The sequence below is a fragment of the Aquarana catesbeiana genome, linkage group LG02, assembly GCF_042186555.1.
Source record: "Aquarana catesbeiana isolate 2022-GZ linkage group LG02, ASM4218655v1, whole genome shotgun sequence".
Lineage (NCBI taxonomy): Eukaryota > Metazoa > Chordata > Amphibia > Anura > Ranidae > Aquarana > Aquarana catesbeiana.
In genome coordinates, this window is record NC_133325.1 from 603,199,920 (window position 1) to 603,221,986 (window position 22,067).

Sequence of the window (22,067 nt, forward strand, 5' to 3'; positions counted from 1 at the left end):
ATTTTTGGAACATTTGTAATTACAACATAGATACTAGGAACATATGGTATTTAGCAGTTAAAGTGAAATTGTCAAATTTGTAAGCACTTTCAGCAGCTGACTTAAAGGGTAACTCCACTTTTGTGGGAAAAAAATAGCAAATACAAAAAAATAATATAGCATACACAAGTCATATTGTAACTGAATATTAAAAATGACCCTTCCTTTTTATTATGCAGCTCTGTAATTTTATGTAAAAGGCAATATGGCTACCCAGAGGTGTTCTGTACACAGAATGTGTACAGAACGCCCAACCCCCGAACATTATTTCCTGCTTGTGTGATTTTCCCAGAAGTCTACGCTAAGATACAAGTCAGATATCAGGCGTCCCCTGCAACAAAAATGTCATTTTTGGTAAGATACTCCCAATAGGAAATCACGTCTAAAGGGTTGCAGACCCTGCAATCTTCCTCATTAGAGCCCCGCACGTGTAGCAGCTGACTGATGATTATGAAATTAATTCCATTAGATTCACCTACCACATGGACACAAAACACAGGGATTTCTTCAGAATAACAAAAGGTAGGAATCTTCAACAAAGTTTTTTTTTAAGTCCTTGTAATGTATATAGATCACCCAGAGGGGAATTTTTTTTTCTCAACAAAAGTGGAGTTACTTTTTAATGACCTATACTGAGCATGCTGCGTCTTTTTTTTAATACTTCATTATGTTCCAGTTAAAGCTGGTGCCATAATCACTGGTCTGGTCTTCATGGTGACTCATTTCTTTTGCAGCATCCTATGGAGCTACCCTTGCATGCAGGGACTGGAATTGTGTCTCCCTACACTCAATATAAACACCCAGCCCAGTAGCCTAGGGTGGTTTTGGTTATAAATTTTGCAAATAAATAATCATTCTTCATGTCTTTTATTTAAGGATAGTGATCATATAAAGCCATCACATTGTTTTATGGCTCCTTTTTAAATCATAATAACAGAAATCACCCAAATGACTCTGATCAAAAGTTTACATACCCTGGAATGTTTGGCCTTGGTGAAGACACACAAGGTGACACACACGTGTTAAAATGGCAATTAAAGGTTAATTTCCCACATCTGTGACTTTTTAAATTGAAATTAGTTACATAGTTGGTGAGGTTGAAAAAAGACACAAGTCCAACGTGTGTGTGTGTGTGTGTTTTTTATCAATATTACATCGTGTATCCCTGTATATTGTGGTCGCTTAGGTGTCTATCTAATAGTTTAAAAGTATCAATGTTCCCCGCTGAAACCACTGCTTGTGGAAGAGAATTCCACACCCTTACCCCTCTAACAGTAAAGAACCCTCTTTGCAGTTTAAGGTTAAACCGCTTCTCTTCTAATTTTAGTGAATGGCTGCGTGTCTTTTTAATCACCTCAATACAGGGCACTTATACCCCCTTCCTGCCCAGACCAATTTTCAGCTTTCAGCGCTCTCACACTTAGAATCACAATTATTAGGTCATGCAACACTGTACCCATATGAAATTTGCGTCCTTTTTTCACACAAATAGAGCTTTCTTTTGGTGGTATTTAATCACTAGTGTTTTTTTTTTTTTTTTGTGCTATAAATAAAAAAAAAGACCGTAAATTTTGTGAAAAAATTTATACTGCTACATAGCTTTGGTAAAAATAACCCAAATGAGTGTATATTATTTGGTCTTTGTGAAAGTTATAGAGTCTACAAACTATGGTGCCAATCACTGAAAATTGATCATATCTGATCAGGCCTTCAGTACATTAGGTGTATCTCATTTCTTGAGACACTAACAAGTCAGGAAAGTACAAATACCCACCAAATGACCCCTTTTTAGAAAGTAGACAAACCAATGTATTAAGTAAGTAGCATGGTGAGTTTTTTAAGTTGTATTTTTGTCCCACAATTCTTTGCGAAATGAAGATTCTTTTTTTATTTTTTTTACAAAATTGTCATATTAGGTTATTTCTCACACACAGCATATGCATACAACAAATTACACCCAAAAATGCATTCTGCTACTCTTCCCGAGTATGGCGATACTACATGTGTGAGACTTTTACACAGCCTGCCCACATACAAAGGCCTAACATTGAAGTAGCACCTTCAGGCGTTCTACGATCATAAATGACACATCTCATTTCTCAACCATCTATTACACTTTTGAAGGCCCTGGAGCACCAGGACAATGGAATTGCCCACAAAATGACTCCATTTTACAAAGCAAACACCCCAACGTATAATCTATAAGGCATACTGAGTCTTTTGAATGGTTCATTTTTTTCCAGAAGTTTTTGGAAAATGTGTAAAAAAAATGAAAACGCATTTTTTTTTTACACAAAGTTGTCAATTTATAAAATATTTCTAACCCATAGCATGCATATAGCAAAAATTACACCCCAAAATACATTCTGCTACTCTTCCTGAATATGGCGATACCACATGTGTGAGACTTTTACACAGCCTGGCCACATACAGAGGCCCAACATTGAAGTAGTACCTTCAGGCGTTCTAGGAGCATAAATTACACCTCATTTCATTCATACCTATCACACTTTTGAAGGTCCTGGAGCACCAGGACAATGGAATTACCCACAAAATGACCCTATTTTGGACAGCAAACACCCCAACGTATATTCTATAAGGCATGGGCTGCAGATAGGTACTCGGGTACTCTGATGGGCTGCAGATAGGTACGGGGGTAACTTGAGCTGCAGATAGGTACTCGGGTAACCTGATGAGCTGCAGACAGATAATCTGGTACTCTGATGGCCTGGTGACAGGTACTCGGGTACTCTGATGGCCTGGTGACAGGTACTCGGGTACTCTGATGACCTGGTGACAGGTACTCAGGTACTCTGATGGGCTACAGATAGGTACTCGGGGACGCTGATCGGCTGGTGACTGGTATTCAGGTACGCTGAAGGGCAGTGACAGGTACTCGGGTACTCAGATGAACTGTGACAGGTACTCAGATGGACTGTGACAGGTACTCATATGGACTGTGACAGGTACTCGGGTACTCAGATGGACTGTGACAGGTACTCGGTTACTCGGATGAACTGTGACAGGTACTCGGGTACACAGATGGACTGTGACAGGTATTCAGATGGACTGTGACAGGTACTCAGATGGACTGTGACAGGTACTTTGATGGGTAGTGACAGGTCTTCTTTATTGAGGGGGCAATCAGTGTGATTGGTGTACACTGCAATCTCCTCACACACGATCGGTGTGTAAGGAGAGGAGAACCCGGTAAGATCTCATTACCGCTCTACGTTTACATCTAGTGATCGGCTGTGAAAGGATCACCGCCGATCAAGTGGTAAACAGCCGTCGGCCAATGGCTGTTTACCAGCGCTGGTGACGAGCAGTGTTCCCGGGAACACGCCGCCACCGTCGTGCGCTCGCGATCGCGCCTTGCATAGTGGGGCGGTACCATCTGTGCTCACGTGGTAAACAGCCATAGCCAATGGCTGTTCACCCCGCTCGGTGGCGAGCGGTGTCTTCGTGACACGCCGCCACCGAAGGTACAGGACTGCGCGCACACGATCGCGCGCATGCCCTGTTTAAATGGACAGACGTCACATGACGCCCGCCCACAAGAGCCGCGCCGCCTGGCCGTCATATGACGGCCAGCGAGCGGCAAGCAGTAAATTCCCTTGTGCTGAAAAGTTTTATCCCTATTGTGGGGTCACCAGTAAGGTATTTTTAAATTGAAATCATATCCCCTATCAAGCGTCTCTTCTCCAGAGAGAATAAGTTCAATGCTTGCAGACTTTCCCCATAGCTGAGCTCCTCCAGTCCCTTTATTAGCTTTGTTGCCCTTCTCTGGACTCTCTCCAGATCCAGCACATCCCTCTTGAGGACTGGTGCCTGGCCAGACCAGGGTCTTGTAGAGTGGGAAAATTATCATTTTATCTCTGGAGTTAATCCCCTTTTTAATGAATGCCAATATTCTGTTGGCTTTGCTTGCAGCAGCTTGGCATTGCATGCTATTGCTGAGCCTGTCATCTACTAAGACCCCCGGGTCCTTTTCCATCCTAGATTCCCCCAGAGGTTTTCCCCCTATCGAGTAGATTGCATGCATATTTTTGGCACCCAAATGCATTATTTAACATTTTTCAACATTAAACCTCATTTGCCATAAAGTTGCCCACCCCGTTAAATTGTTTGGATCTTCTTGCAAGGTTTCCACATCCTGTGTAGAAGTTATTGCCCTGCTTAGCTTAGTATTGTCCGCAAATACTGAGATTGAGCTGTTTATCATATCCTCCAGATCGTTTATGAATAAATTAAAAAGGATTGGGCCTAGGACAGAACCCTGGGGGACCCCGCTTTCCACACCAGACTATGCCGAGTACTCCCCATTAGTCACCACTCTGTGTATAAATAGTGTCTGTGTATAAATAGGCAATGAGTTTGTTAGCTCTCATGTGCATGCATTGAACAGGCTAGATACTGGGCTGTGGGGAGCAGAAAAGAACTGTCAAAAGACCTGCGTAACAAGGTAATGGAACTTTATAGTGATGGAAAAGGATATAAAAAGATATAAAAAGATATTCAAAGCCTTGGATATGCCAGTCAGTACTGCTCAATCACTTATTAAGTGGAAAATTCGGGAATCACTTGATTCCAAGCCAAAGTTAGGTAGAGGAAGAAAGATTGCAGCCACAACTGCCAGAAGAATTGGTCAGGATAGAAAGAAAAACCCAAAGGTAATATCAAGAGAAATACAGCCTGCTCTGGAAAAAGACAGTGTAGTTAGTTCAAGGAGCACAATACAAATATACTTGAACAAAAATTTGCTGCATGGTCACATTACCAGAAAGAAGCTTTTACTGCGCCAATGCCACATTGGTTACAATATGCTTGCCAACACCTTGACATGCCTCACAGCTTCTGGCACACTGTAATCTGAAGCGATGAGACCAAAATATAAATCGATAAAATAGAATGGAATACCATTCCCACTGTGAAGCATGGTGGTGGCTGATGTTTTGGGGGGGTGTAAGCTCGAAAGACACGGGGAATCTTGTGAAAATTGATGTCAGGATGAATGCAGCGTGTTTTCAGAAAATACTGGCAGACGATTTGCATTCTTCTGCATGAAAGCTCGGTACACTCTTGGACTTTACAGCACGACCATGACCCCAAGTACAAGGTCAAGTTGTCCTTCCAGTGGTTACAGTAGAAAAAGGTGAAGGTTCTGGAGTGGCCATCACAGTCTCCTGAAATTAATATCATTTAGCCAATCTGGCTAGATCTCAAATATGCGGTTCATGCAACATGACCAAAGACTTTGCCGTGGAGGCACTTTGCAAAGATGAATGGGCAGCTACAGTATACCACCTTCAAGAATTCAGGGCCCCATAGACAACTATTACAAATGACTGCATGCTGTCATTGATGCTAAAGAGGGCAAGACACAATATTAAGAAGAACTAAGGGTATGCAGACTTTTGAACAGAAGTCGTTTCATTTGTTTACTTGTTGCCATGTTTTTGTTTTATGATTGTGCCATTCTGTTATGACCAAAAGTTGAACTCACGTGAATCCCATAAGAAATAAAAGAAATGTGTTTTGCCTGCTCAGTCATGCTTTAATACCAGACACTTTTACCCCCTTCCTGCCCAGGCCAATTTTTTTAGCTTTCAGTGCTGCCACACTTTGAATAATTACTCAGTCATGCAACACTGTACCCATATGAAATTTTTATAATTTTTTTCACACGAATAGAGATTTATTTTGCCGTTATTTATTCACGACTGTTTTTTTTGGGTTTTTTTTGCTAAATAAACAAAAAAAGACCAACATTTTTTTTTAATTGTGTTTTTGTTCGTTTCTGTTACAGCATTCTGCAAATAAATAATCTTTCTTCTTCTTTCTCTTCACAAATTTAGGCCAAAATGAATACTGCTACATTTCTTTGGTGGAAATAACCCAAATCAGTATTTGCACACATCTCTGGAGGGATTTTGTCCCACTCCTCTGTGCAGATCCTCTCCAAGTCATTAAGATTTCGAGGCTGACGTTTGGTAACTCAAACCTTCAACTCCCTCCACATATTTTCTATGGGATTAAGGTTTGGAGACTGGCTAGGCCACTCTAGTACCTTAATGAGCTTCTTCTTGAGCCACTCCTTTGTTGCCTTGGTCGTGTGTTTTGGGTCATTGTGATGCTTGTGAAAACCCATTTTCAATGCCCTGGCTGAGGGAAGGAGGTTCTCATCCAAGATTTGATGCAGCATGGCCCCGTCCATCGTCCCTTTGATGCAGTAAACTTGTCCTGTTTCCTTAGCAGAAAAATACCCCCCAAAGCATAATATTTCCGCCTTCATAGTTGACAGTGGTGATGGTGTTCTTGGGGTCATAGGCAGCATTCCTCCTCCTCCAAACACAGCGAGTTGAGTTGATGCCAAAGAGCTCGATTTTGGTCTCATCTGACCACGACACTTTCACTCAGTTTTCCTCTGAATCATTCAGATGTTCATTGCAAACTTCGGACGGGCCTGTACATGTGCTTTCTTGAGCAGTGGGACTTTGTGGGTGATGCAGGATTTCAGTCCTTCATGGCATAGTGTGTTACCAATTGTTTTCTTGGTGACTATGGTCCCAGCTGCCTTGAGATCATTGACAAGATTCTCCCGTGTAGTTCTGGGCTGATTCCCCACCATTCTCATGATCATTGAAACTCCACGAGGTGAGATCTTGCATGGAGCCCCAGACCGAGGGATATTGACAGTTATTTTGTGTTTCTTATATTTGCCAATAATCACACCAACTGTTGTCACCCTCTCACAGAGCTGCTTGGCAATGGTCTTGTAGCCCATTCCAGCCTTGTGTAGGTCTACAATCTGGTCCTTGACATCCTTGGACAGCTCTTTGGTCTTGGACTTTGTGGAGAGATTGGAATCTGATTGATTGCTTCTGTGGACAGTGCTCCTAATAAAGACACCTGGGAGCCAGAAATCTTGCTGATTGATAGGGGATCAAATACTTATTTCACTCATTAACCACTTTAATACAGGGGACTTATACACCTTCCTGCCCAGACCTATTTTCAGCTTTCAGCGCTGTCGCATTTTGAATGACAATTGCACGGACATGCTACACTGTACCCAAACTAAATTTTTATCATTTTGTTCCCACAAATAGAGCTTTCTTTTGGTGGTATTTGATCACCTCTGGGATTTTTATTTTCTGCTAAACAAATTTTTAAAAAAATGTAAAAAACTGAAAAGTTTGAAAAAAAAAATGTTTTTTTTGTTTCATTTACAAAACTTTGTAGATAAGTAAGTTTTCTCCTTCACTGATGGGCACTGATGGGGCTGCACTGATGGGCACTGATCAGGTGGCACCAATGAGGTGGCATTGAAGGGCAATGATGATAGGCACTAATATGCGGCACTGATAGGCAGCACTGATGGACACTGATAGGTGGCACTGATATGTGGCAGGGATGGGCACTGATAGGCGGCACGGACGTGCACTGATAGGCAGCACTGATGGGCACTGATAGGCAGCATGGATGGGCACTGATAGGCAGCACGGATGGGCATGGATGGGCATGGATGGGCACTGATAGGTGGCACTGATGTACTGTAATGTATGTCACTGATGGATGCCAATCAGTACCAAACAATAATGCATCACTTCCGGTACGCCTTCGCTCAAGCCCTACGTCACGCCCATGTGACTTCATCAGGGGCCTCAAAAATACATTGCCTCAAATACATTGCCTCAAAAATATTTAGGGTGGTCTATATAAGAAAAAGGGTAAAATATCTTATGTGATAGGTAGAACAGTGGAGATGGTGTGTGACTATACAATGAATAAATGCCTTTTATTCCTCATTAAAAATCACTGATAAAGCAGTGAAAGTGTCCTAACTTTGTGACTGTCTCAGCAGTGCTTTTTATAGGGTTCAATACCCCAAAATTTCAAATCGGGTGGGGTCTCAGTTATGAACTTTAGCAAAATGCTTGGAAAGGCTATCCTATCCTTTTTTAATGTTCTGAACATGTTCTTAGATTCTAGTTTTCAGGTGTCTTTTTGTGAGTCCTATATATTGTAGTCCGCAGCTGCATTCTAGGACATATACTGCCCCCTCTGTGTTGAATCCTATGAAATCTATAAAAAGGTGTTCTACAAATACTGCTGACTTTGAATATTAGGACACTTTCCTGTCCAGGGTTCACGCGATGTCAGCACCCCAGCGTATTTTCGGATCGGCTATTGGGTGCTGCAGCCGCCATTCCTGGTAAGGGAAACCTGCAGTTAAGCCTTCTGGCTTCACAGCCGGTACCCTACTGCACATGTGCGAAGCATGCTGCACTTTCCAATTGACCCGGTGTTCTGCCAAGAAAGTTCCGCTCGGCGGATAAGGACCCCCCTCTACTGCGCAGGCGCAGCGCCTGCGCAGTAGGATCCGGCGGAAATAGCCGAAGGTGAAAAGGGGAAAATCAGCTGTACACTGCGCCTGCAAGAGGGCCCCTCGCGGGCTCGCTTCGCTCGCCACGCTTCGGGCACGGCCTTGCTTCGCTCGGCTCTTTTTTATTCCCCCTCTAGGTCCACTTGGATGGTGGGGAAGGAACCTGGACCCAGGGCGCAAGCGCCGTGTACAGCTGATTGAACATTTTGAGATTCGGCTATCTCCGGCGGCTGTTAGTGGTTCGTACTGCGCAGGCGCTGCACCTGCGCAGTACAGGGGGGGTCCTTATCCGCCGAGGGAACTTTCTCGGCAAGACACCGGCAGCAGAGGAAGGCGTATTGGGGGAAAGGGTACCTGTCAAAAACAGGTATCATTTCCCCCCCCTTGAAAGGTGCCAAATGTGGCACCGGAAGGGGGGGGGGGGTCGAGGAGACAGATAAGCGGAAGTTCCACTTTTGGGTGGAACTCCGCTTTAACCACTCGATACTGAGCACTTTCTCCCCTTCCTGCCCAGGACAATTTTCAGCTTTCAGTGCTGTCGCATTTTGAATGACAATTGCGCGGTCAGACAACACTGTACCCAAACTACATGTTTATCATTTTCCTCCCACAAGTAGAGCTTTCTTTTGGCGGTATTTGATCAAATCTGGGGTTTTTATTTTTTCCTAAACAAACGAAAAAAGACTTGAAATTTAAAAAAATAAAGTTTTTCTTCATTTCTGTTATAAAATTTTGTTTTCTCCTTCACTGATGGGCACTGATGAGGCTGTACTAATGGGCACTGATGGGCACTGATGAGGTGGCACTGATAAGGAGGCACTGATATGTAGAATTTATGGGCACTGATAGGCAGCACTGATATGCAGCACTGATGGGCATCGATAGGCTACACTGATATGCAGCACTGATGGGCACTGATAGGCAGCAATAATAGGTGGCACTGATGGACACTGATAGGGGGCACTGGATAGGCAGCACTGATGAGGAGCTAATGACAGGCATTACTGATGGGGCACCGATTGGCACTTTGATGGGCACTGACAGGCGTTGGATGGGGCACAGACTGGCAGCTGATGAGCACCTCTCATGGGGGCTGTGCTGATAATCAATGTGCTAATTATCAGCGCAGACCCCACTCTGACAGGGAGAGCCGCCGATCGGCTCTCCCTGTCGGCGCAAACCAAGGAAAGCCGTTTACCAGCACTTCCTGGTTCACGCTGTGATTGGTCACAGCTGATCACATGGTATGGAGCCTCCATCAGAGGATCCTTACCATGATCGGAGATTCAGTGTGTCAGAGTGACACACAGCACCACCGATCGCCATGCTGTGCGCTCCCCACACGCGCTCCGGCATGTTATCCTGAAAGACATCATATGATAACAGAACCACCGCCCGGCCATCATTCTGCTATAGGCTGGACGGGAAGTGGTAAATGTTATGTGTTATGCCCGTACTGGTTATTTAAGGTTAAACTTTTTTTTCATTAGGACGTTTAATGCATGTGCATGCGTAACGTTTTTTGCAAGGGTAAAATCCTTATTCTGTGTAGAAAGTGAAGCTCTTTTTGGCAGGGTCATATATTTTTTACCACTTTATCCCGAATGGTGGGGGCTTTTTTATAGACAAATTTGGGTCTGTAATATAGTTTGGAGATGTTTGTCTTTTTGTAATATGTGCCAGTGACATAGTATATTCTTTTCTATCTTTTTGTATTGTGCATTTTAATCTAGAATGATGGGCACTTGATCCATTCAATGATTCTGTTGTTTATTTTTCCTAACTAGTATTGTTCTGTTCATTTGAGCTACTTTTGTGATTTTTTTCCTCAATTAATGCTTTGTTGTATCCTTTATTAGTACATCTCTGCCCTATTTGGGTAGCTTGTTCTGTGTAGTCTCTTATGTTAGTGCAATTGCATCTGAGTCGCATAAGTTGGCCCGTGGGTATATTATAGAGCCAGTTTTTGTAATGGCAGCTTTCCATAGGAAGGTAACTGTTTCTATCCACAGTTTTGAAGTGCATTCTTCTTGTGCAATTTCCAGCTCCAGAAAGGAGATGTTTTTATTGTTTATGTCCCATGTTAATTTGATGTTATAATCATTTTGGTTTAATCAATTCATAAAAATCAAGAAATGTATTTTGGTAACCCTTCCATAGGATAATGACATTGTTGATGTACCTTTTGTATAAGATCAATTCCGCCGGTTTGTTTGTATAGATAGACTCTTCCTCCTATTGGACCATGCATAGATTTGCAACACTGGGTGCAAACTTGGCTCCCATTGCCACTCCCATTTTTTGTTGGTAAAACTTGTGATGGTACCAGAAGTAGTTATTTTTGAGACAGAAATCTAGACATTTTATAAGATATTTTCTTTGTGTACAAAGTAATGTGGTATATTGCCTATGTACCCATTTGGTAGCCTTACATGCCTGGTGATGGTGAATGATTGTACACAGTGAGGAAACATCGCCCGTTGCCATAAATAGGGGTTCTTCTTCCACTTTGATGTCCTCCAATAGTTGTATGTGTTTTGTGTCTTTCAGATATGCCTTGGTGTTTTGAACCACTGGTTGTAAAAAGTTGTCTATATATTGGCCCATTCTAGTTGCTATGGATTCTATTCCATTCACTATTGGCCTTGGAGGTGGGTCATCTTTATCCTTGTGTATTTTGGGTACCGAATAGATAATGGGTATCCAAAATGTTTCAGGTATGAGGTATTTTGCCTTTTTTCTCCAAAATGTGTCTCTTAAGTCCAAGGTGTACTATCTTTTCTAGTTCTTTTATAATCTACTGATCAGGCTGCTGTGCAATGTAAGGTAGGTTCCTAATAATTTAAGCATGTTTTTGTAGTACTTTTCTTTAGACCGTGTTACGATCTCTCTCTCTTTGTCTGCCAGTCTAACATATCATTCCTTTTCATCAGTTTGCTGTTTTGATGTATCTGGGTTCTTCTCTTTTCTTTATCTTGAGGTTTCTTACATCTTGAATAACCAATTTCTTGAACACCTCTACATGTTTATTATCATTAATATTAGGATGGAAAACAGATTTATTCCGTAGGTGGCTATGTATGATTTCCTCATTTTCTTGTGTGGGCTGTGAACAATATTTCATAGGGTTTCCCAGCATGTACTTCTTGATATTAAATTTCCTTATATATTTTTGAACTCCTATATATGTTTGAAATTTGTATAAGTTCCTTGTAGATGCTTATTTTAGGCCTTTATCCAGCACCCCTAATTCTTCTTAAGTCATTGTTTTATTGCTTAATTTAACCACTTGCCGACCAGCCGCCGCAGTTGTACTGCGGCAGAACGGCACGGCTGGGTGAAACGACGTTATGTAACGTCGCTTCGCCCTGTAGCCACTAGGCTGCACGTGCGCGCGCCCCCTGAGCCGATGCAAGTGCCCGGCGGTCTCGATCACCGCCAGTCTCCCGCGATTGCCGCTGAGACACGGAGAACCTGGAACTGTGTGTGTAAACACACAGTTTCTGGTTCCCTGAGGGGAAAAGTGACAGATCGTCTGTTCATACAGAGTATGAACAGCGATCTGTTATCTTCCCTGCACAGTCCCCATCCCCCTGCAGTTAGAACACACACTAGGGAACACATGAACCCCTTCACTGCCCCCTAGTGTTAACCCCTTCACTGCCAGTGACATTTTTACAGTAATCAATGCATTTTTAATCGCACTGATCGCTGTATTAATGCCAATGGTCCAAAAAATGTGTCAGAATTGTCCGTGTCCACCATAATGTCGCAGTCACGATAAAAATCACAGATCGCCGCCAATACTAGTAAAAAAAAATAAATAATAAAAATGCTATAAATCTATCCCCTATTTTGTAGACGCTATAACTTTTGCGCAAACCAATCAATATACGCTTATTGTGATTTTTTTTACCAAAAATATGTAGAAGAATAAATATCGGCCTAAACTATATTTTTGGTGGAAAATTATAGCAAAAAGTAAAACAATGTTTTTTTTCAAAATTGTCGCTCTTTTTTTGTTTATAGCGCAAAAAATAAAAACCGCAGAGGTGATCAAATACCACCAAAAGAAAGCTGGTCAGGAAGGGGGTAAAATCTTCCGGGGCTAAAGCGCTTAAAGATACCATCTCCAATTCTCTTTTTCGTTTGTTTTCTCTTGCCTTCTCTACACCCTCTTTTCTTTCTGTGCTTCTTCTTGTTCCTTTTGGTTCTTCCGTTCTTCTTGGTGGAAGGTTTTATGCTCCTCTTCCTAAAAGACCAGTTGTATCCTTGTTCTTGGTAATTTTCATAGTGCTGTCTTTCAAAATTCATATTTCATATTCATCCCTAAGTGGGGCGTAGTAGTTATAGGTGGGAATAGGTCTCCTTTCATATGGTCTATATGGTTCATAAGGTGGACTCCTCCTTTCTCTTGGTCCATTATTCTGCGTTTATATAGGATTCCTTTCATAAGGTCTGTACTGTGGTGGGCCTCTTCTCTCTCTAGGTTCATTGTTAGGTCTGTTCCAGTTGTTGTGTGGTCTTGTGTTGTTTTTCCAATATGGTGTTTTTTTCCATGTGTTTTGAGGGGTGCAATCCCAATGTGGGGGTTTTCTCCATGTGTTGTTTGTTGTGGATCCATTTGGGTTTCTGTAACCTTCATAGTATCTCTGATGTCTCAGGGTCTCCCATTGTGTTCTGTATGCCGCCTGTTCTCTGGGATTGTTTTATTGATGTTGTCTTGGGTTCAGTATTGTGGTTCAGTGTTCTATTTCCATATTGTGTATAAATTCTTACTATTTTTTCTAGTGTAGAGAACGTGGAAATGGGGTCATTCTCTCCTATTTGGTTTTGCCACTTGAACACTTGGTCTGTTTTATAATCATTGATGTCTCTAAAATACTTTTTACTTTTCCTTTGTTGCACTTCTCTATCTTTTTTGGTCAGATCTTTGTTGAGTTGTGTTTCTAGTTGTTCTTTTAGCTCTCCTATAGTTTGATCTATTTTTATGATCCTCTTTTGCTTTCTTTTGAGGAAGAGTCTCAGTAGTTCAATGCCTTAGTTGTTGAAAAAATGTAACCATTCATCGATAGATTCCTGGTTTAGGCCTTCATTAAGGGGGACCTCCCACATCAATCTCCTTGGCACTATGTTCTCTCTGATGTATCTTTCAAAGGTGGTGACATCCCACCATAGGCTAACCTTCTTCTCTATATTATGGCACAGCTTCCTCATGAGGCTTTCTACGTCTCCATTTTTCTTAGGATGCTCCACGTTGAATACTTCATCTAAATTGGTCTTTCTTTCTTTACAAATGTAAATATTTCCATGATTGCTGTGTTAGTGGGTAAAATAGTGGTGCGTAATAATTGTGAAATAAGTGCTCACGCGCTATTACTATAAATGTGTACGAATTGTTAACTGCAGCAGACATGGATTAGCTAATCTGTGGCTAATGGAATGATAATAGTTATGTGATATTGGTGTTGCGCTGTTAGAGATGTATGATGGAATGATAAAAGTGTGCTCAATATATGTCAATAAAAATCAATAAACAAGATCTACAAAATAATAATTCATGTGCCGCATAATGAATATGTAACAAAGATAAATATTCAAGACTGGTGTCAATCTTCCAGGTAATTGTGTTAATCCAAACATGTGCAAAATGCACAAATAAATATTAAAAACAAGATATTTCATGCATTTAAAATCACACAGTAAGTATTGCTTACGAGATGATCAGTGCCTATTAAATGATCAAACACAAATATAAATACATACGTGCAACTAAAATTCATCCACCAATAAACTGTAACTGGTGTGCAATCAACATAAATATACAAAAAATGGTGAACTATTTGAGTCCATTTAAAGGAACCAGTGCACTCTGCTGTGATGCATTTGATCAGGGGTCCATCGATCGCGGTCCACCCGTCGACCGCAGGCAGGTGACAGGTAGACTACTCCCCCCCCCCCGATCCCTGAATATTGAGTGAAACCCACCCCTAAACCCTGCATTCTGAGCGCAACCCACCCCTAAACCCTGCATTCTGAGCGCAACGCACCCCTAAACCCTGCATTCTGAGCGCAACACACTCCTTAACCCTGCATTCTGGGCGTAAAGCATCCCTAAACCCTGCATTCTGAGCGCAACACACTCCTGAACCGTACATTCTGAGCGCAATGCGCTCCTGAACCCTGCATTCTGAGTGCCATGCATTCCTGATCCCTGCATTCTGAGCGAAACAAACTCCTGATCCCTGCATTCTGAGCAAAATGCACTCCTGATCCTTGCATTCTGAGCGAAATGCACTCCTGATCCTTGCATTCTGAGCGAAATGCACTCCTGATCCCTGCATTCTGAGCGCAATGCACTCCTAAACCCTGCATTCTGAGCGCAACGCACTCCTGATCTCTGCATTCTGAGCACAACACACTCCTAAACCCTGCATTCTAAGCACAGCACACTCCTAAACTCTGCATTCTGAGAGCAAAGCATCCCTAAACCCTGCATTCTGAGCGCAACACACTCTTGAATCCTGCATTCTGAGTGCAAAGCACTCCTGATACCTGCATTCTGAGGGCAACTCACTCCTGATCCCTGCATTCTGAGCACAACACACTCCTGATCCCTGCATTCTGAGCGCAACACACTCCTGATCCCTGCATTCTGAGCACAACACACTCCTAAACCCTGCATTCTGAGTGCAACGCACTCCTGATTTCTGCATTCTGAGCACAACACACTCTTAAACCCTGCATTCTGAGAGCAACGCACTCCTGATTTCTGCATTCTGAGCCCAACACACTCCTGAACCCTACATTCTGAGCGCAACACACTCCTGAACCCTGCATTCTGACCGCAACGCACTCCTGATCCTTGCAATCTGACCACAACGCACTCCTGAATCCAGCATTCTGAGCGTAACGCACTCCTGAACCCTGCATTCTGAGGGCAACGCACTCCTGAACCCTGCATTCTGAGGGCAACGCACTTCTGGACCCTGCATTCTGAGGGCAACGCACTTCTGAACTCTGCATTCTGACCGCAATGCACTCCTAAACTTTGCATTCTGAGCATAATGCACTCCCGAACCCTGCATTCTGACTGCAACGCACTCCTGAACCCAGCATTCTGACCACAACACACTCCTGATCCCTGCATTCTGACTGCAACGCACTCCTGAATCAAGGATTATGAGCACAACCCATTACTGAACCCTGCATTATGAGCGTAACGCACTCCTGAACACTGCATTCTGAGCGCAACGCACTCCTGAACCCTGCATTTTGAGCGCAATGCACTCCTGATCCCTGCATTCTGACTGCAACGCACTTCTGAATCTAGGATTCCGAGTGTAACGCACTCCTGAACCCTGCATTCTGACCACAACGCACTCCTGAACACTGCATTCTGAGGGCAATGCACTCCTGAACCCTGCATTCTGACCGCAACGCACTCCTGATCCCTGCATTCTGACTGCAACGCACTCCTGAATCAAGGATTCTGAGTGTAACACACTCCTGAACCCTGCATTCAGAGCATAACGCACTCCTGAACCCTGCATTATGAGCACAACCCATTACTGAACCCTGCATTATGAGCGTAACGCACTCCTGAACCCTGCATTCTGAGCGTAACGCACTTCTGGACCCTGTATTCTGATGGCAACGCACTCCTTAACCCTGCATTCTGACAGCAACGCACTCCTAAACCCGATTCTGAGCGTAATGCACTCCTGAACCCTGCATTCTGAGCACAATGCAACGCACTCCTGAACCCTGCATTCTGACAGCAACGCACTCCTAAACCCTGCATTCTGAGCATAATGCACTCTGAACCCTGCATTCTGAGCGTAACACACTCCTGAACCCTGCATTCTAAGCGTAACGCACTCCTGAACCCCGAATTCTGAGCGTAACGCACTCCTGAACCCTGAATTCTGAGCGTCATGCACTCCTGAACCCTGCATTCTGAGCACAATACACTCTTAAAGCTTGCATTCCGAGCGCAACGCACTCCTGATTCCTGCATTCAGAGTATAACACACTCCTGATCCCCTGCATTCTGACCGCAACGCACTTCTGAACACTGCATTCTGACCACAACGCACTTCTGAATACTGCATTCTGAGCAAAACGCACTTCTGAATACTGCATTTTGAGCGCAACGCACTCCTGAACCCTGCATTCTGACCACAACACACTCCTGATCCCTGCATTCTGATCGCAACGCACTTCTGAACCCTGCATTCTATGCATAATGCACTCCTGAACCCTGCATTCTGAGCATAATGCACTCCTGAACCCTGCATTATGAGTGTAACGCACTCCTGAACCCTGCATTCTAACCGCAACGCACTCCTAAACCCTGCATTCTATGCATAATGCACTCCTGAACCCTGCATTCTGAGCATAATGCACTTCTGATCCCTGCATTCAGAGTGCAACAAACGCCTGATCCCCTGCATTCTGAGCACGGCACACTCCTGAACCCTGCATTCTGAGCATAATGCACTCCTGAACCCTGCATTTTGAGCGCAACGCACTCCTGAACCCTGCATTCTGTCCACAACACACTACTGATCCCTGCATTCCAACCGCAACACACTCCTGAACCCTGCATTATGAGTGTAATGCACTCCTGAACCCTGCATTCTGACCGCAATGCACACCTGAACCCTGCATTCTGACCGCAATGCACACCTGAACCCTGCATTCTGACCGCAACGCACTCCTGAACCCTGCATTCTGACCACAACATACTCATAAACCCTGCATTCTGAGTGTAATGCACTCCTGAACCCTGCTTTCTGAGCACAATGCACTTCTGAACCCTGCATTCTGAGCGCAATGCACTCCTGAACCCTGCATTCTGAGCGTAACGCACTCCTGAACCTTGCATTCTAAGAGCAGCGCACTACTGATCCCTGCATTATGACTGCAACACACTCCTGAACCCTGCATTCTGAGCGCAACGCACTCCTGAACCCTGCATTCTGAGCGTAATGCACTCCTGAACCCTGCATTCTGAGCACAATGCACTTCTGAACCCTGCATTCTGAGCGCAACGCACTCATGAACCTTACATTCTCAGTGTAACGCACTCCTGAACCTTGCATTCTAAGAGCAGCGCACTACTGATCCCTGCATTATGACTGCAACACACTCCTGATCCCTGCATTCTGACCGCAATGCACTCCTGAACCCTGCATTGAGTGTAACGCACTCTTGAACCCAGCATTCTGAGCGTAATGCACTCCTGAAGGCTGCATTCTGAGCACAGCCCACTCATGATCCCTGCATTCTGAGCGTAATGCATTGGTGAACACTGTATTTTCTGCATAACACACTCCTAAACCCTGCACCCTCTTGTAATACTTATTTTTGTTCTGACTAAAAATATTTTATAAAAAAAGGCCCTTTTTTTGGGTGGGTGGGGTACATTGTGCCCGGGGGATCTTTGACTTCATCAGTGTTGTTCAAGTAGATCTCCATCTCCCGAAGGTTGCCTACCCCTGCTTAAGATGAATGGTGTATCCCTTCACCGTTCAAGGTAAATAAATTGTGTCTTTTCTTTCCAGTGATGTGACACCTTTGTGCTCCCTAGCCTCTCACCTTACTGCTGTAAGGTAACAGCATGTACTGGTATCTCAATTTGGTGGTTCATTTTCCTCTATTGATCTGCCTGGCTTATTGGGTCTCTATGGTAATAGTATCTCCTCTATGGTGCTCCTGGGACATCCTCTCGATGTCTTCCCTATTAGATGCATAGATAGAAGAGACTCCCCATAGTATGATATTGTTTAAAAGGGTTTATTGGGTAAAACAGCTAGTTTACTGACTTTATAGAAAAAATTACTGTGCAAATAATTCATGAGCGCCAAGCTCGCATTACCGCCATCACTTCTGGTATGCCTCCTCTCACGCCCTACGCGTTATGTCATGCCCACGTGACTTTATCAGAGATACAGTACAATTACAATAATAGAAATTAATAGAAACCTTCGCGCCAGTGGTGTCGATAGCAGATAATATATATGAATTACATATACTGGTGGTACATCTAGTAAGAAAACATTCCCAACAATAAAAAAATAAAAAAAATTGTGGAAATATATAAACAATCAGTGTAAGCTGCTCCCCAATTTTTGAATAATCAAAAAAATAGATAATCAAAAAAAGGAATGTAAGAAATAATAGAAATGCTGGCTATGATGGTGGCCATGTTATAGAAGACCAGAGACCAATCCTGTCATCTCCGTTGTGTCTTAAAACCAGTGTTTGCGGTGGCCATTTTCTTATGGTCCCTATATCTTCAATGATACATACTTGGTCTGAATGTGTATATGCCACGTGTGTGGTAAATGATGGAAATAATTGAGTACTAAAATAGATTTTTCATGAGACTAAAGATTATAGTAAATAATATTTTGCCACAATTTTTTTGGGAAATGAAGAAATTAACCACTTCAGCCCTGGAAGATTTGGCTGCTCAATGACCAGGCCATTTTTTGCAATATGGCACTGCGTCGCTTTAACTGACAATTGCGCGGTCGTTCGACGCTGTACCCAAAAAAAAATTGACATCCTTTTTTTCCCACAAATAGAGTTTCTTTTGGTGGTATTTGATCACCTCTCTGTTTTTTATTTTTTGCGCTATAAACAAAAGAGTGACAATTTTGAAAAAAAAAAAAAAAAAAAAAAAAAACACAATATCTTTTACTTTTTGCTATCATAAATATCGCAATTTTTAAAAAAAAAATTTCCCTCAGTTTAGGCCAATGTGTATTCTTCTACATATTTTTGGTAAAAAAAAATGCAGTAAGCATATATTGATTGGTTTGCGCAAAAGTTATAGCATCTACAAAATAGGGGATAGATTTATGGAATTTTTATTATTATTTTTTTTTTTTACTAGTAATGGCAGTGATCAGCGATTTTTATCGGGGCTGCAATATGGCGGACAGATCAGACACTTGACATTTTTGGAACCAGTGACAATTATACAGCGATCAGTGCTATAAAAATGCACTGATTACTGTATAAATGTCACTGGCAGGGAAGGGGTTAACACTAGGGGGCGATCAAAGGGTTAACTGTGTTCCCTAGTGTGTGTTCTAACTGTGGGGGGGGGGTGGGACTGACTAGGAGGAGAGAGAGATCGGTGTTCATACTAGGTATGAACACACGATCTCTCTCTCCTCTCCCCTGAGAGAACCGGGACCTGTGTGTTTACACACAGATCCCCGTTCTCGCTCTGTCACGAGCGTTCACATCGGCTCCCCAGGGGAGCCAACCTGCCACAGTACAACTGCGGCGGCTGGTCGGGAAGGCATTAAATACTATATATGAATGATACAACATGTGTGAGATTTTTTCACAGCGTAACCCTATAGAGGGGCTCAAACTCCAAAAAAAGCACCTCTGGGCTTTTCAGGGGCATAAATTATGTGTCTAATTTCCTGATTGCATATCACATTTTTAGATATCCTGGAGCATCAGGACATTAGAAAGACCGAAAAAATTACCACATTTTGGAAAGCAAACACCCCAAGGTATTTTCTAAGAGGCATAATGAGTCTTCTGAAAATATAATTTTTTGCCACAAATTTGTGGAAAATGCGGAAAGAAAATGAAAATGCATTTATTTTCCAATAAGTTGTCAATTAATAGGATATTTCTAACATACAGCATAGGCATAGTTAGAATTACGTTCCAAAACCAAACACATTCTACTACTCCCAAGTATGGGGATACCACATATGTGAGACTATTTCACAACCTAACAACATAAAGAGGAGGCCCTGGAATGGCAGGAGAGTTCAGAAATTAGATGCATAATTTATGTTATTTTTTCTATTCAGCTATCCATCACCCTACTGTCACTAGGTCCTCCCCATGGCATTGATCTTCCAGCACTGAAGGGATTAACATTAGCCACTGTGAGTGTAAAAGAGTTGCCCTGATCACCTGCCCCTTTCTTCTGGCTCCTCTGTTCTTAGAACTCATACTAGCCTTTCACTCTCACAGTGGCTGATGTTAACCCTCACAGCACCATAAGATCAGCTTTGTAGGGAGGGCAGTGGGGAGATCATTTCTACATTATGCTGTTAGCCAGCTGGATATAGGACACATGTCATTATGTTCCTGGTGCTGTAGAGCAAAAAAATATATAATTAAAGTTCAGCTTTGAATGATTGATAAGGTTGTCTCACTAGTTATGCCAAAGTTGGGCAAAAAGAACAACTTACCAAAGTATGTTAACCACCATGCTTGGAAATTGCACAGAGCACCATCGAGTAAAACCTCATCCTACAAGAGAAAACAAATGGACAATAATTTCAGTATTTTTTAAATGCAGTTAAAGTGGACCTGAACTCAAAAAAGTAAAGCTTTTCTTTCTTTCTTTTTTTAGGGAATATTTAAAAATGTGAATTATGCCTAACAAGTACCCTGGAAATTGTAACTTTTGTCTTGATTTCTTTCTAAAAAATAACAGTGCACTTCCCGTGTCTTCAGCCTCATAGCTGTATATCTGCAGTGTGAGATCTCAGGCACTGCACTTTTCAACGCTATCCTCTTGAGATTTGGTGTAAGATTGAATTATGTGAGGACTGTGCTGCTCACTGTTCTTCTGAGAGAGGAGAGGAAGCTGTACCTGAGAACCTGCAGTGTGTGCATCTTCCTTCATGTGGATTGATGATTCCTAAACATTTGCTGCTGCTGCTTTAATATTCCTCCATCAGACATCAGAGTGGCAGCTCTGACAAGAGGACCGGCTACACTATCGAGATGACCACCTAGTGACACAGTGCTGAACCAGGCATGGTTAGTAACAGGGAAATAAGTTGCAGGGTGACCACAGGCAATACCGATGACAAGTCCATAGCTCTTTAATTGCCTGTTATTGGATACATCTTTCACAGTTCAAATCCTCTTCAAAGCATTTTTATCAAGGAATGTGTATACAAGTCCTCATATAAGGGATACAAATTTGTCAGTATATAATCCATTTATCTATTTATTAAAAATGGTGGCGACTAATGCCTTTGTAAATACTATTAGTAGGGAATAATTTAAAAAGGCTTAAATAGTTATCCACCTAAAGTTATTAAAACATTCTACATCTTTAGTGATTACATATAATAAATAACCATGATCTGATCTGAGAGAAAACAGGTTAGTAATTTATGCAGTTATATATATATATATATATATATATATATATATATATATATATATATACACACACACACACACACACACACACATATATACATACACTCACACACACACAGTATATATACATAGGGGTTTATTTACAAAAGGCAAAGCCACTTTGCACTGCAAGTGCACTTGGAAGTGCAGTCGCTGGAGATCTGAGGGGGACATGCAAGGAAAAAGACAGCATTTTTGCTTGTACATGATAAAATCAGCAGAGCTTCCCCTCATTTCAGATCTCCCCCTTCAGATCTAAAGCGACTGCACTTGCAATGTACTTGCAGTGCAAAGTGGATTTGCCTTTAGTAAATTAACCCCATAGTGTCCTTTTTGAGGCTTTTTTTCCCCTTTATTTTTGCTTGGTAATCCTGTGTGTAGCACGCCCCCCTTGGGGACTGCTTTGATTTCCCTTCCCATCTGCATCACCAAC

General features: G+C 42.5%; 1 protein-coding gene across 3 annotated transcripts in view; it reads right to left on the reverse strand.

Annotated features, from left to right (window-relative positions):
* The window catches only part of LOC141128805 (cyclic AMP receptor-like protein A), a 1,026,785-nt gene that overhangs the window by 723,247 nt on the left and 281,471 nt on the right, over positions 1–22,067 (reverse strand). For all 3 annotated transcript variants that reach the window (XM_073616335.1, XM_073616337.1, XM_073616336.1), the window contains one exon: positions 20,668–20,728. In XM_073616335.1, coding sequence (XP_073472436.1) covers positions 20,668–20,728 — 61 coding nt within the window. The remainder of the gene's footprint in view (positions 1–20,667; positions 20,729–22,067) is intronic.